The sequence below is a fragment of the Drosophila biarmipes genome, chromosome X (assembly GCF_025231255.1).
Source record: "Drosophila biarmipes strain raj3 chromosome X, RU_DBia_V1.1, whole genome shotgun sequence".
In the NCBI taxonomy this organism is placed as follows: domain Eukaryota; kingdom Metazoa; phylum Arthropoda; class Insecta; order Diptera; family Drosophilidae; genus Drosophila; species Drosophila biarmipes.
Window position 1 is genome coordinate 4703190 of NC_066611.1, and position 14385 is coordinate 4717574.

Sequence of the window (14385 nt, forward strand, 5' to 3'; positions counted from 1 at the left end):
AACCAATTAAAAAATGTTATTTCCAAGCGTAGGATATTATACGTTGAAAAACACCAGATATATATTATTTTTAATTTTTTCCCCTATAGTTCCAATGGGAGCTATAAGATATAGTTGTCCGATCCGGCTGGTTCCGACTTATATACTACCTGCAATAGAAAGTTTCAACCCGACAGCTTTAAAACTGAGAGACTATGTAGCGTAGAAACGGACGGACAGACGGACATGGCTAGATCGACTCGTCTATTGATCAAGCTGATCAAGAATATATATACTTTATGGAGTCGGAAACGCTTCCTTCACCGCGTTGCAATTTTCTGACTGAAATCATTATACCCTCTGCAAGGGTATACAAATTAATGTATTGGTTGTTTTAAGACTAATGCGCATAATATTAATTAGATGAGCTTTTTTTGTATTCCCGAGAAAAGTTTTAATTCGATTTGAGTGAGGGAATATTGAATGCAATAAGTAAAGTGTTGAGATATCTAAGGAGATAATTTATTTATTTTAAAAATACACCATAATGTCACATTTATTTTTTTTATTAAAGCGGAATACCCTTGTTATTTGCGGCGATGTTTCGCCACAAACTGGTTTGCGAGATCATGGGAATTTATCGATAGATACCACAAGCACAGACAAAGCAATTGTTGCTTGGCGGATGTTTAGACAATCCGCAAAGTTGTAGTTTTATTTCGCCACAAGCGATAACACTGTTTTACCAGCTATCGAGGATCGGCGAGCATGGAGGAGGACCACTACATGATCCTGGGAGTGGACCAGGAGGCCACCGAGGAGGAGATCAAGCAGGCGTATCACCGGATGGCCCGCATCTACCATCCGGATAAGAACCACCACCCGCGGACGTTGGAGTACTTCAAGAAGATCAGGGCCGCCTTCGACGTCCTCTCAGACAGGTCGCTGAGGGCGACCTACGATCGCAGCTTGAGCCGCAGATCGTCGAGTGCGGCCTCCAATCCGCGGCCTGCGGGCACCCACCCAGGCTACCAGAGCCGGCAGACCGATCAGCTGGAAACCCCCGACATTCTGCCCGCAATCTGTGCGGTTGGCGGGGTGTTGGTGGGTCTCTTCATGGGCTTCGGCGCCTTCAAGGCGTTCAACTCGTCGAACAACAACTGACGGGATCCGCAATCCCTCACACGGACCTTATTGGCATGGTGCAACATACAAATTTGTTTTTCCAAAAGCTAGCGAATATAGCCACTAATTTAAAGCACAGTGTAATATACGATTACATTTCAAGGTAGATAAAAATTTAAATAAAATTCGGTTAATTCTTCAAAAAGCCTCCCTATGCAGCAAACTTTTTACCATTTGAAAATAGCGTGATTCCTGTGCATTTTAAGCTTTTTATTTGGTTGGATTTCGTTTGCAGTAGCCTATCTACATTGCAATCAGCAAGCACAATCCACTGGATTTTCCATCAGAGTAACACGTCATGAGTCAGAGATGAAAAAATTATCATAGCTGATCATTTCTATCCACAAACACTTTAAATTCCCTATTTAATATAAAAACAAGGCAGCAAGCCCGGATCCAAATAATATAACAACGCTTATTAATTTTGGTTATTTTGCGACTATCCCGTAAACTTATTTTAACTAGAACTGTCCTATCAATTTATAAAATGCACTGAGTCTCTATAAATGAGAAAAAACAGCTATATGTTTATTTGTTTTAATTTAACTATGGCAGATATGTATATGATACAGTCTTCAGATTTTAATCATTATCATTAAATCAAAAAAAAATCATTAAATTAAAAATCCAGAGGTAATTAAAAGTATTTATTCCCGAGCTTTGGAGGTAATATGTTAGAAAGCACCAAAGATATAATCTTTTAACAATGTTTTGCTATTATTTCTATGGAAGCTATAAGTTATAGTTGCCCGATCCGGCTGGTTCCTACCTGCTAAGGAAAAAAGACTTTTGGGAAAGTTTCAGCCCGATAGCTTTAAAACTGAGAGACTAGCTTGCGTAGAAACGGACGGACAGAAGGACGGACAGACAGACGGACATGGCTACATCGACTTGTCTAGTGATGCTGATCAAGAATATATATGCATACTTTATGGGGGAAACGCCGCCCTCACTGCATTGCAAGCTTCTGACTGAAATCATAGTACCCTCTGCAAGGGTATAATAAGTACTGCCTGCATTGTACTGGGGCGTAGATAAAGAGACTGTTAAATGGACAAGCTCGGAATATACGATTCAAGTTGGGCCAAAGTTCGGAAAGTTATTTGGTGCGAAAACTTTTCGAATGGCAAACTTCTTTGAATTGCGACTTGGCATAATTCTCTTAAATAGTTCGTCGATACTTGTTTATTTTGGGAAATCAATTATTTGCCAACTAGTAATCGAAAGGAGAGTCAATTGATTATTAGTAGATATCGAGGATATATGGTCTTCTTTATTGAAATTTAAGTCGAGAATTTATTTTATAAGAACATGAAACAACATATGTATATTTTGGATACCCTGAGTTCAGAACTTCTTAATGCATTGATAGTATGAGAATATAGAACAGCCAAGCCAATAAAGAAAACCCATCTCTTACAGCCCGCTATGCCGCTTTCTTTGAAGGCTTAATGTCTTCCCACTTCATTAGCGAGCTGCGCACTCCTGCAGGACCCCTGATCCCCTGGGATTTCGCTTCGCCACCCCAATAAGGAATCGAATCACTCGCACTTCAATCATATAAGAGCTCCGTGGCCCCGCCCACTGGCAATCACTTTCCTTTCGGGGATTCCCAGACCTTCTGTTTTTGTTTTCGGCAATCACTCAGACCGCTTCACATGTCCATGTCTTCATTTCGGTTGCGGCGTAGGATGCCCCACGCCTTAACGGCTCAACACCAGTGAGCAACCACTTCCGAGCGAACCCTAATGAGGCATAACCTTTATGGCGGGCACTGTCGTTGCCGCTGCCAGGGACAATTCAATTATGCGACGCCTCAAAAATAACACCACTAAATTACATGGATTACTTGATCAACTTAAAAGCGCCGCTGGACCCGGACCCGGACCCGGACCCGAACCCACGCTCCGAAACCCGATAGTGGGCCTTCAATTCATTGGCTCGCTGGACATCACCGGACTTGGACAGTGGACATGGGACATCGATTAGCGTCCGCCGGATAATGACAAGGATGCCCACAGATGCTTCGGAATATTGGGGCACGCGAAAAAAAGTATACAAAATTATAGGATAGAATGGGTGTAAATGTTATTACAATGTATATTATGAACACAATAGGAAATACAAAGAAAAATAAATAAATATGGAGATAATATTTATTTTCCGATATAAACATCAAACATTTTTCAATCTAAAACCGTTTTGAAAAGATTTTTAAAGCGTCGAAGCATAGCTTTTTTTTATTTTAAAAATAGGTTAAAAAAGTTTTTTAAAACATTGAAATATAGCATTCAACGAGTTTTTAAAAAATATTTTGATGGATTTATTGATTACGAATATTATTAACAAAGGTGCTGGAATTTTTTTATTGGGATAACACGAGTATAATTTTTCCCGTGTAAGGCTAGATGTTAATGGATCCGCTGCAGTGCACCCACACGCGGGCCGACTGAAACTGTAGAACCCCGGCCCATAAATAACGATTGCCGGCCGTATTCAAATTACCTAAAAGCGAATATCGGAGTTGGGTGCCAGCGGGGACATGGGGATTACCACTCCAGACCCGGATCCCAACCCCCGGCCAGACATCCCCATATTTTCGGCATGAACTTGGCCTCCGGCGACAAGTTCTTAAGTGGAAAATCGCTGGACCGGTTTCCACTTACACATATTCGCATAGTGCTTCGGTGTACGTGCATGGGGGTGATGAAAAATCGCAGAAAATTGGGGGCGGGAAAATAGAGTTAGTGGGCGGCAGCGCAATTTCACTTTTTTCGGGCGCCTGAGTTACACTTTGTTTTTTCCGCTCTCCGGCAATTGTCAGGTTTTGCCCAGCTTAAGCTTTGTAACCAGGACTAAGTCTTATGAAAGGTGAAAGAGCACTCCTTTAAATTTGATAATTGACATTGGGCCATTTGCTGACTAGAGTTTCGCAGCTTTCTTCGGAAATCATGACGTACACCCTTCGCTGCGAAGGAAATGTTTAAGATTCGCTAATGAGTGGGTGTTTAAATTATAATGTCGAAGGCCGAGGAAAGTCAGAATGTTTGTGGTTTCTTCCAAACTTAATAAAATGCTTTTGATGTCCATATGCAGTGTAGGCTTTTGCGGACTTAAATTAAACAGTAAATAATAAACATATGTTCAAAACAAAAATGTAATCAAAATCTAGGAGATACTTTACTTTAAATATAAAGCCAATACCCAAAAAGGAATATTTAGTGTTTTCAATATAATTAATATTATTTTAAGCCCCCTGATTGGGGCAATCCTGCAGCTAAGCCCTTTGTAAATACCGAAAACCTAATGCTAATAATTACCCAAAGCAGCTTACGCGGATAGTTTCGCCACCAGGATGCGCCACGAAATGTAATTGAATGCCGGGGGAAAAAGTGGAGTCAATCTGCGCCGCATAATAGACACATTCCACTGGGCTTTCGTGGGCTATTAGGAGGTGTGGTTAGGGGCGGGGGCTGGGCGGGTAACCCCCGTAGCCATGGAGCCACATAGTGGGGCTAGACGGATTTGTCTAAGCTGCCGGAGCAGTTACAACTAATAACACAACTTTCGGGCATCGAGCGTTGTCAGGTCAGCGCCCACTTTCCTGGCCGCAGGAACCACAAGGACCCCCTGGAGCACCCTGGATAGCCCCCACATCACCTTGGTCCCGCCTTCCTTGCCAGGGCTTACCCTTCGCCTGGGCATTTGCAATTCATTCGGGCTCATAAATCTAAACGGCACCACGCACTTACACTTAATGACATTTTATTACAAAAATTTAACACAGCCCCATCGACAGGGTTCGGAAATAGAATGGATGGTATTGCCGGCCGGGGGAGCGGATGGCAGGGCGCGAGAACCCAGTCAGTGGGGCGCCGGCACATTTTAATATCATAAATTAATATGCAAATTGGAGCAGAATTTTAATTGAAAATCGGTTCGTAAAAATACATTTTGGACACGCGGTTTCGGTACACTTCCGAACTGCCAAGCTGTGTTCGTGTCAATCATCTGAATTTTGATTGCGTTCTATCAATGTTGTCACTTCGATTGAACTATCCAGATACTTTGTATATTTTATAATTTTTATAATTTATGGGTCCACAAAATTACAACTCCTTAAGATTTAAGCTATAGAAACCAGAACCTTTAGCTTGTTCACTATCTATACTTAAGCTCTTGCTTTAAGTTATAAATGTGTCTTGAAACGCAGTTTACTTTAAACAATTTTAAACAAATAACTTATTTATTTCAACTCCTTTTTAAATACCTATTAACCTTTTTCCAACTTCCCTTCGTTTTTTGCAATAGAATTTTCCAACACACCTGGAAAAACCTCTCCTACCAAATGCATTTATTTTATTCCCAAACAGTTTTTGTTTCATAAAGCACAAACTTAGTTTTGAAACTTTCTCGTGCCCTTTGAACTTTGTCAAACAGTCAGCACTTTCATCATTTTTGCACCTTTTTTTATGGATATAACTTTGAAACTTCGCTGCGAATATCTTACTCTTGTCAGAAAACTAATGGTTTTTTTATGACCCAACGTTTTCAAACAAAGATACAATGCCTACGGAGCTCTGATTTCAATATCTTTCCATGTATAAATAGTATATGTATTTATTGTTTAAGGATTTAAAAATAACATAAATGGGTTTTGGATTTTTAAAATTTTTTTCTACATTTAAATTGTATTTCTGTAATGGGATTTCTGCTTCATAAGCCCACAAAAGACTCGTAGTCTGTATAGTGTCTGCGAAATGAATTCCCTAAAATCACACATTTTATTTGGAAATCTTCGCGATTTCCCTCTTGGAATTTGCCACTATCCCGTGGATAGTATCCACCCAACGATCCCCCATCCGCGGCACTCGCATGTCCACAGATGGCCAATATCTTGGCCGGGTTTATTATTTCGTTTCGCGTTAAACTGCAGCACAAACATTGCGGATAAAGAAGATAAAAACATATACACATGGGGCTGCGAGGGATATCTGGCATAGTGGCAGCGATAAATACACAGACGGGCACAAAAAACCAGGAGGCAATTGTTTACTTTTCCGGGACGTACGCATGATCGCTCTTGACATCCAGGGAGTTCGCCGCTCTTCCGCCGACTTAACGGCCAATAAACAATATTTAAATATAGAACTCCTCGAGGGGCACAGCAAAAAAAGCTCAAAAAATACAACTTCGCCGCACTTCACTGTGAGATCGTCTCGGGGATCCGCAGGTATATAGATCACCAAATGGGTCCACCCGACTTTCCGTCCGCAGCGCCGCGCGTTCGCTGCCAACGATAGCAAGCAACTGAGCTGAAAGAGCCGAGCGCCTGCAACATGTGGCATGCGGCTTTGCCAGGTGCCCGCCCCCTGGCGACGCCCAGCCGCCCACTGCCACCCACCGCACTCATTCACCGAGCCGGCTGGCAATTTATGAATGAAAAGCCAAGAGCCGAAAGCTCCGCCGACGAGCTCCCCAAGTTCAAGGTGAAAAGCCCTTGAGGAAAAGCGCGCCGGAAAAGCTCAGGAAGCGGGAAAAGCTACGGGGCCTTCGAAGTAAGCATATCTTTAAAACCGAATAAAAATTATTTAGAAAATATATATATTTACAAATTTTAGGTCGCTTTTTCAACTACAATAATGATTTTATGAAAATTGTTATATTTACAAATCTCTTTATTGGGTTTTATTTTATCTGTGTTACTAGGGAAAAATACCTTGATATAAATAAACCAACAGCAAATAAGAAAAAAACAATAAAGTCTTAAATAGGAATGCACCCAGCATTTAAAACTTAACCAGAAAAAGTTAAATAAATTTCAATTATAAATTTATTAAAATAAAATTAAGATATGTTTAAATATATTGGTTGTCATATTGGTTATATAAAGATGACATCCTTGAGATGAGAAACAAACTGATTATGTTATTATACCCGTTAATCGTAGAGTAAAGGGTATACTAGATTCGTCGGAAAGTATGTAACAGGTAAAAGGAAGCGTTTCCGACCCCATAAAGTATATATATTCTTGATCAGGATCACCAGCCGAGTCGATCTAGCCATGTCCGTCTGTCCGTCTACCCGTCTATTCGGCTGTCCGTATGAATGCTGAGATCTCGGAAACTATAGGAGCTATAACAGTCAGACTTGACATGCGGATTCCTGGGGGGGGTGCCACGCCCACTCTAACGCTCCAAAAGGCGTAAACGCTTAATCTGTCTGCCGCCCACATAACATCTACTGAAATAGCCGGTAGGTGGCGCTTTGCCGCGTGTACATCTCCATTTCCCTTTTGCTCCCTTAAGCTGGGTAACGGGTATCTGATAGTCGAAGCACTTCCTTGCTTTTTTTAAACAATTCTTCATCGTAATTCTTTCCGATACAATAAAAAACTCTCTTTTTGATAAATAACTTATTTAATATAGCATAATTTACAATACGCGTAGAACATAAACGAAAGCAGGGCGAAAAAAAAAACAAAAAAAATTAACAGATCCCTAAGTAAGAGGCGTGCTCAGTAGTGGTGGTAGTTGTGGCCCTTGTGGTGCTGCTGCTGCGCCAGGTTGGCCTGGGCGAAGATGTGCTCCAGCTCCGCGTCGCTCAGCTGGTCGAAGATGCCGCCCTGGCTGCCGACTCCGGCGCTGCTGGAGCTCAGGGCCGACGGCTGCGATCCCACGGGTGGCAGGTAGCCTGGACGAAGACGGGAAAAATGCGGGTAAGTTAGTGGGATTTTGATGAATATACAAATATTGTGTCAACTTTAAATGAGGAAAATAAATTTTTGGGTTTTTACTGCATATTTTTAGGCACATTTTCAGAGGTTTATAATCTCTATATTCTCCTTTTTTAATAGAAGAGGGGAACAGTTTGCCTAAGGCCTATATTATACCTTTGCCTATATTATTCCTTAACACTTTTAGCAAAGCTTGGGAAAATAAAACTATTTTTGAATGAAAAAATAATTCTGTTGCTTTTCACTGCATACTTTTGTGCACATTTTCAGGGGAATTATAATCTCTACACATTTTTAGATGAAGAGGAAAACAGTTTGCCTGAATTTGAAATATGAATAGAAAATGTAATAGATTTAAAAGCGAAAAAAAATGTTTAATGTTAAGAACAGAAAACGATTTTTTGTAGTTTTAAGAACTCTTTTCAGTTTGAAATATATAAGTTGTTTTCTGGTGGAAAACCAGTATCTCTAGATTATTTCTCACCTTCGGCTGGCGAGCTTCCGTAGGGCGGCTGCAGAGTGATTGAGGGACGATTGGGCGAGGCTGGCGCGGACTCGGTGGGTGGCTGATAGAAGACCGGCTTCCATGGCTGCTGGCTGGGTGGTCTTTGGGGTGCCGCCTCCGAGGGATTCTCCGGCTCCGGCGACTGCGGAATCTGCGGCGAGGCTATTCCCGAACCGGATTCTGGCTGCACGGGCGAGGATCCCGGTAGCGGTACAATTCCGCCGGGGAACTGTGGCTCCGGCTGGCCGAAAGTGGGTGGCTGCTGGGGCAGCGGCGGCTGGGGGGCAGCCGGGAAGAACTGGCTGGTGGGTGGGCTGGGAAAGGTGGGAACTGCCGGAACCGTTGGCACCGCAGGCACAGGGGGAATCGAGGGACTGGCCGGTGCCTGGGGGAACTGGGGAATCGGGGGGAACTGGGCGAACCCGGGGAACTGGGGGAGTCCCGGAAACTGAGGAATTTGCGGTATGGCCGGAATCTGGGGAATCTGAGGGATCTGAGGAACCTGGGGCGCTTCCGGGGCCTCGGGAGCAGCCGGAGTCGCGGGCTGAGCGGGCACAGCGGGTTGCGCAGGCACCGCTGGCTGGGCAGGCTGGAAGCTGAAGGTGGGCACTCCGGGGAACTGCGGGAACTGAGGCTGCTGAGGGAACTGGGGGATCACGGGAAGATCAACGGCTGGTGGTGCCGGAACCCCAAAAGTCACAGAGGGCTGGATGGGCTGGACGGGCTGTATGGGCTGTACGGGTTGCACTGGGGTCACTGGCTGCAGGGGTTGGACTGGCTGGACTGGCTGGACAGGGGCGACTGGCTGCAGGGGCTGAACGGGCTGGTACTGATGGGTCACAGGCTGAATGGGCTGGAGATGCTGCACCGGCTGAATGGGCTGGATGGCCTGGACAGGCTGGACAGGCACAGCGGGAGCAGTTGGAGCGAAGGCCTGCACATATGTTGGCTATAAGGAGGAAAGGAAAGGAGGAGAAATTAGAAAATAGTTTAGGATATTTGTGCATTGGGGTGGTCTAAGAAATATAAACTTATTTTTACTCTTAAATATCAAAAAGGGGTAAACTTCCTATACAAATTACTCATACGCCACGGATGCCACTTGGAATTTAGTCCAAATTATAGTTGCCCTATTTCTAAATCTGTCAACTTATTAACTTTGTTGAAATAAATATAAAAAGGGGAGATCTAAGAATTAATATTTGTTTTCTTGAATAAAATTCCCTTTTGATCGAGGGCAACAGTACGTATGAGTAATACACGTTAAGGACAATGTTCAAAAGCGAAAGCTTATTTTAAAAAAATGTTATGCCTTAAATATGTTTTTAAAAAACTTAAAATAAAAAATACAAAAGTATCTGAGGAGAAGCCTTTTCAAGATCGCTAGAAATACCAAGACTAAGCTCTTACATAGCCTGACTAGAAACTCACCTGCACGGCGTGCACATGGGCGTGGGCCGGAGCATGGAAGTGGACTGGCTTCTGCAGGTGCTGGTGCGGGTAGTTAACGCTGTACGAGGACACAAGGGCGTTGCCGGGCCGCAGGACGTACGAGGGTGGGGCCACGCCGGTGGACAGGGCGGTGGCCACGCCGGTGGTCAGGGCAGTGGCCACTCCGGCGGGAATGGCGCTGGCCACTCCGGCGGGCAGACCAGTGGGCAGTCCAGCGGGCAATCCGGTGGGCAGGGCTGCTCCCACGGCGGGCAGGGCAGCTCCCACGGCGGGCAGCAGGGCGGCGGGAGCCGGGGCAAGAGCGGGCAGCAAACCGGAACCGGAAACCAGGGTGAGCGGCTTCACCGCTGCATGTCCTGCGTGTCCGTACTTGACGAAGTGGCGATGTGGAGGAGCGGCGGACAGGAAGGCACTGCCGCCGGGCAACTGCAGGCTGTAGCCGTAGTGGGAGGCATACGTGCGGGCGGGCCACTGGCCGTGCAGGTGGGCGTGGCCGTGCAGAATGCCGCGCTTGTGCTTGCCGGTGGTGACCTCCACTTCCGTTTCCGGCTCGGTCACTTCAGCGGCGGCGGGAGCACTCTCCGCCACGGTTTCCTGGGGTGGCGCCTCCTCCGAGCTCACTGTCACGGTGGGCGTAGTGCTGGCGGGAGGCGTGGCCGATCGGCTGGTGTGCCGCAAACGTAAGCCCGCCTCGGCTCTGTGGGCAACCAAGATTACGGCCAAGACCATCAGCAGATGGAGGCTTCTCGCACTGGTCAAAAGATTCATCTTGTGGCTGTGGATGTTGAGGATGATGCCTGTGCCTTATATAGTTTCGCTTTTAATCCGATTGCTGCGATCGCCGCCAAGAAAATGAAATGAACTTCCTTGGTCGCTGTTGTATTTATAAAGCGGACATCGCGGCACAGTGGAGTGGCCATCGGCGTCGGGAAGCACCCACTGTGCATACCAATCGCCGGGTATCGGTGCCTGAGTGCCACCAATGCACCGCAGATGGCGGCTCATCGGCATGGAGTACGGCAATTGGGCAGTTTATGACTTTTACGCTGCCATTTCACTTGCCGCAATCGAAGACCCCGCCACCCCGAACACCGAACCCACCAGTCAGTAGTCACTACCGACCCACCGCCCACCACCCACTCCAAGGCGTCACCTCATTATGCTCAGCCCACTGACCACGCACTGTGGTTCCATAAACATAAATAACTATTTTCTTATGAGTTTATAAAATAAATTCATATTTTTTTTCCTATTATTTAATTAATTATAAAATAAAATGACTATCAGATGCCCCTTTATAAGCTAAGTGGAGTGCGAGAGAGATGGAGATATGCCAGTAGCAAAGGGACTGTTTCCAGGATTGCACACTTTATTTCCCATAACTTTTCAAAGAATTTTCCAATTTGAACCATTATTAACAAATGTGGGTGCTAGACTGGTTAGCGTTATGGGCTCTAAATATTAAAAGAGAATATTTCATTTTTTAAACTACAACTAAATGTCTCTTTATGCCTACATATTATATTTATGCTTCTCAAAAACTCACCCCATTCAGCGTGAACTTTTAAAAACAGGCAAGCAAATTAGGATTTATAATTATAGATAAGGGATAAGTTGTAATAGGAAATATTACAAGAAAAGGATTTAAATTATGTTTGAAAGCTAATTTATGAAATAAATCCCCTAACAATAATATTTCGTTGTTTAAATTTAAAAAAATACATAATACATACAAAGTATTTCATATGCATTGTAGTTCATCTAAAGTCTTGGTTCTTTTTAAATTCATATTTTAGAGCCATACAACTCACAGAAAAGGTAATAAATGTTGGCCTGTCAACCACCAAGACAGTGCTCAATACGTTTAAAATAATGTTCCCTTAATTTGGCAGCTTGCCCGGCCCCGCTCCACTGTGCCCATTTGGCCGGAATCCACCTACGCATGCGCCGCACGTTTCCGCACGCACAAAACTTTTGCTTTCAATGGCCTGCATGTTCCGCATGTGTTTTTCTTTTGTTTTTATCGCCGGACTCTTTTCACTTTCGGCTGCCGGAGATGGTCGAAGGTTTATGATTTGGCTGCAATTTAGATACAAATCAAAGGCGTCGTCCGCTTACATAATCCGCCCAAGGTGGGGCCACTGAATGCGCTCTAATCAGGCGCCGGGTGAAAGCATAATTGTAATAAAAGCAAAGCAGACCATCGACAATTACCCGTCTTCAGCGGCCAATTAGCATGGCACGGTCAATTATTTTGATGGCATTTCAATGCTATTATTCGGGTTTCGTTAAAATTCAGCATTCACACGCATAAATTTCACCTGCACTATATCTGATGATGAACTGAACCCATAGATAGTGCTGGTGCTGCATTATATCACACACTAACCGAAAATGAACTTTCGATTAGCCTACATTGATTTTCACTTTTTTTGGAAATTGCGCACGGGTGTTTGGAATTTCAATCGATCCCTTCAATCGCATGCCTCACCCTGGTACAGTTCGGTGCTTTTTGGCTATCATATCGCCCGCTCATCTAAGTGGGTCTGGCACACAATCCTCAAGGTCTTTCCCAGGCCTTGCCGCCGGAGATGTCATCAATTCGTTGCTTGTTGCTTGGTTTTTGGCACATGTAATACATATATTTGACAAAGAGCCACATAAACCTCAAAATGTAAACACACAGAAATAAAAGCCGCCAGAAAAGCTTGTTCAATTCGATGCTTTATGACCTGCCCGACGTGAGCAGCATGGGGAAACGCGAAAAACCAACAGAGGGTAAGCCCCGTCAAGGGGCTTCCAAATCGCCAGCAACGGAGATCACCAGCGGATCTCACAGCTTGAAGCCGGAGTGAATGCTGACGACGCCGAAGGTGAGGTTCTCGTAGGTCACCTGGTCGAATCCCGCCTGCTCGATCATCCGCTTGAACTGCTCCTGCTTGGGGAACCGCCGGATGCTCTCTACCAGGTACTGGTACGCCTGCCACTGGCCGGCCAGCAGTTGGCCCATCGGCGGGATCACCTGGAAGGAGTACTGGTCGTACAGCCACTGCATCGTCTCGTTGGTCAGGTGGCTGAACTCCAGGCACATGAAGCGGCCGCCGGGCTGCAGCACTCTGTACGCTTCGGAAAGAACCTAAAATGAGTAATAACAAGGTGTGCAATTAATCGCTAGTTTGAACTTATAACTTAAGAGTAAAAGAACTAAACTAAAAAATTTAAACGTTAAGAAAATACAGTTGTGCTGATACAAACTTAGATTATGATACAGATTTCTAAAAAATTAGGTTTTAGCAACGATTGTACGATCATAATGATATAATGTCCCATAAATATACTTAAAAAAGTTGCAAAAGTTTAAATTTGAAGTCTCCTATTTGTCTCATAAGCATTCCATTATAGAAAAAATTCCCTGAGTAATTTAAAATTTCTTAAAAACTGGCTAACATGGTCGATAAGCTATTAAAATTAAAAAGGTCTTGTGTATCTCTCCTATTAAATTAATTGCAAAGAACTCGCACTAAGCATTCTAAGTGTGTATAGTTTTAACAAAGTATTTCCTCATAGAACACAGCTTTTTAAATTAAATTATACTTAGCAAAACACTAATATGGTATTAAAATTAGTAATATCTGGGTTTAATACAAGGGGCTTCTCAGGAGTTCCGAAAAAGTGCAAAATTCTATCCCTTTTTAGTAAATGCTATAAGCTTTTAGAAGCTGTATACCCTGCGAAGCTGCCGTACCTTGTCCACATGCGTGCAGTTCCTGATGCCGAAGGCAATGGTGTAGGCGCTGAAGCTCTCGTCCTGGAAGGGCAGCTTCTCGGCATCGGCGCACTGCCAGGCGACGGTGCAGTTGGACAGACGGTCGGAGGTCAGTCCCAGCCGCTTGGCCCGCTCCTCGCCGACGTCCAGCATGTGCTGGTTGATGTCCGACACGGTGACATGGCTACCCCGCTGCTGGAGATTGGGCTGGTTGGCCAGGTAGCGCAGGTAGCGGAAGCTGATGTCGCCAGTGCCGCCGGCCATGTCCAGGAGGCGCATCCCGTGCGTGGGACCCAGTCGCTCCACGAATATATCCTTCCACACGCGGTGGATGCCCAGGGACATGGCATCGTTCATCATGTCATAGGAGTTGGCCACCTGTTCAAAGACCTCGTGCACTGGCGAAGAAAAGAGGGTAAGGCTTCGTGCTGCAAGCATAGGCTTATGGTAACCACTCACCCTTTTGCTCCTTTTCACTTTCCCTGACCGTCTGGAAGCCAAAGTGCGTGGTTTGCTCCGACCCGGAGGCGGATTCCGCACCTTTCGGCTTCTCAGCTCCACAACCTGTGAATTCCCGGGCCGATTGCGCCGCTGTCCGGGTGTGGACGAATCTCCTGGCCAGGGACAGCAGGCGCGTACTCCTCGTGCTCTGCATTTCGGCGATTTTAATGGAATTTCCCTTAAGAATATATTATGAAATAACAAAAATACGAAACAGCCGGTTAGGGATGGAAGTTCAGTGACCATATGTGGGCCTATCGG

General features: G+C 44.8%; 4 protein-coding genes across 4 annotated transcripts in view; 1 reads left to right on the plus strand and 3 right to left on the minus strand.

Moving 5' to 3' along the window:
- LOC108032962 (relaxin receptor 2) overlaps positions 1–6400 on the minus strand; it is a 28276-nt gene extending 21876 nt beyond the window's left edge. Inside the window, exon 1 of the mRNA XM_044093077.2 lies at positions 6236–6400. Within this exon, the coding sequence (XP_043949012.1) occupies positions 6236–6254 (19 nt within the window). The 5' untranslated portion in view covers positions 6255–6400. The remainder of the gene's footprint in view (positions 1–6235) is intronic.
- Positions 615–1318, plus strand: LOC108033019 (chaperone protein DnaJ-like). The gene has a single exon (XM_017107146.3). The coding sequence runs from the start codon at positions 748–750 to the stop codon at positions 1141–1143; it is 396 nt and encodes a 131-aa protein (XP_016962635.1). The 5' UTR covers positions 615–747; the 3' UTR covers positions 1144–1318.
- Positions 6401–7612: 1212 nt separating the features above from the next.
- LOC108033017 (uncharacterized) lies at positions 7613–10698 on the minus strand. The gene is made up of 3 exons (XM_017107143.3): positions 9837–10698; positions 8385–9354; positions 7613–7857 (listed from the first exon to the last, which is right to left on the minus strand). Exons 1-3 carry the CDS (start codon positions 10623–10625, stop codon positions 7682–7684), a joined length of 1935 nt encoding a protein of 644 aa, XP_016962632.1. The 5' UTR covers positions 10626–10698; the 3' UTR covers positions 7613–7681.
- Positions 10699–12562: 1864 nt separating this feature from the next.
- LOC108033008 (2-methoxy-6-polyprenyl-1,4-benzoquinol methylase, mitochondrial) lies at positions 12563–14357 on the minus strand. The gene is made up of 3 exons (XM_017107135.3): positions 14083–14357; positions 13603–14021; positions 12563–12993 (listed from the first exon to the last, which is right to left on the minus strand). The coding sequence occupies exons 1-3, from the start codon at positions 14276–14278 to the stop codon at positions 12691–12693; spliced, it is 918 nt and encodes a 305-aa protein (XP_016962624.1). The 5' UTR covers positions 14279–14357; the 3' UTR covers positions 12563–12690.
- Between the last annotated feature and the right edge of the window lie 28 nt (positions 14358–14385).

What these genes read in the sequence shown, in the direction of transcription:
- LOC108033019 (XM_017107146.3), top strand. Translation starts at nt 748, where the DNA reads ATGGAGGAGGACCACTACATGATCCTGGGAGTGGACCAGGAGGCCACC.
- LOC108033017 (XM_017107143.3), bottom strand. Translation starts at nt 10,625, where the DNA reads ATGAATCTTTTGACCAGTGCGAGAAGCCTCCATCTGCTGATGGTCTTG. An exon ending in CCCATGTGCACGCCGTGCAG is followed by an intron (nt 9,355 to 9,836) that starts GTGAGTTTCTAG and finishes TCCTCCTTATAG; the next exon opens with CCAACATATGTGCAGGCCTT. An exon ending in CGGAAGCTCGCCAGCCGAAG is followed by an intron (nt 7,858 to 8,384) that starts GTGAGAAATAAT and finishes GTCTTCGTCCAG; the next exon opens with GCTACCTGCCACCCGTGGGA.
- LOC108033008 (XM_017107135.3), bottom strand. Translation starts at nt 14,278, where the DNA reads ATGCAGAGCACGAGGAGTACGCGCCTGCTGTCCCTGGCCAGGAGATTC. An exon ending in AAGTGAAAAGGAGCAAAAGG is followed by an intron (nt 14,022 to 14,082) that starts GTGAGTGGTTAC and finishes TTTCTTCGCCAG; the next exon opens with TGCACGAGGTCTTTGAACAG. An exon ending in ACTGCACGCATGTGGACAAG is followed by an intron (nt 12,994 to 13,602) that starts GTACGGCAGCTT and finishes TACTCATTTTAG; the next exon opens with GTTCTTTCCGAAGCGTACAG.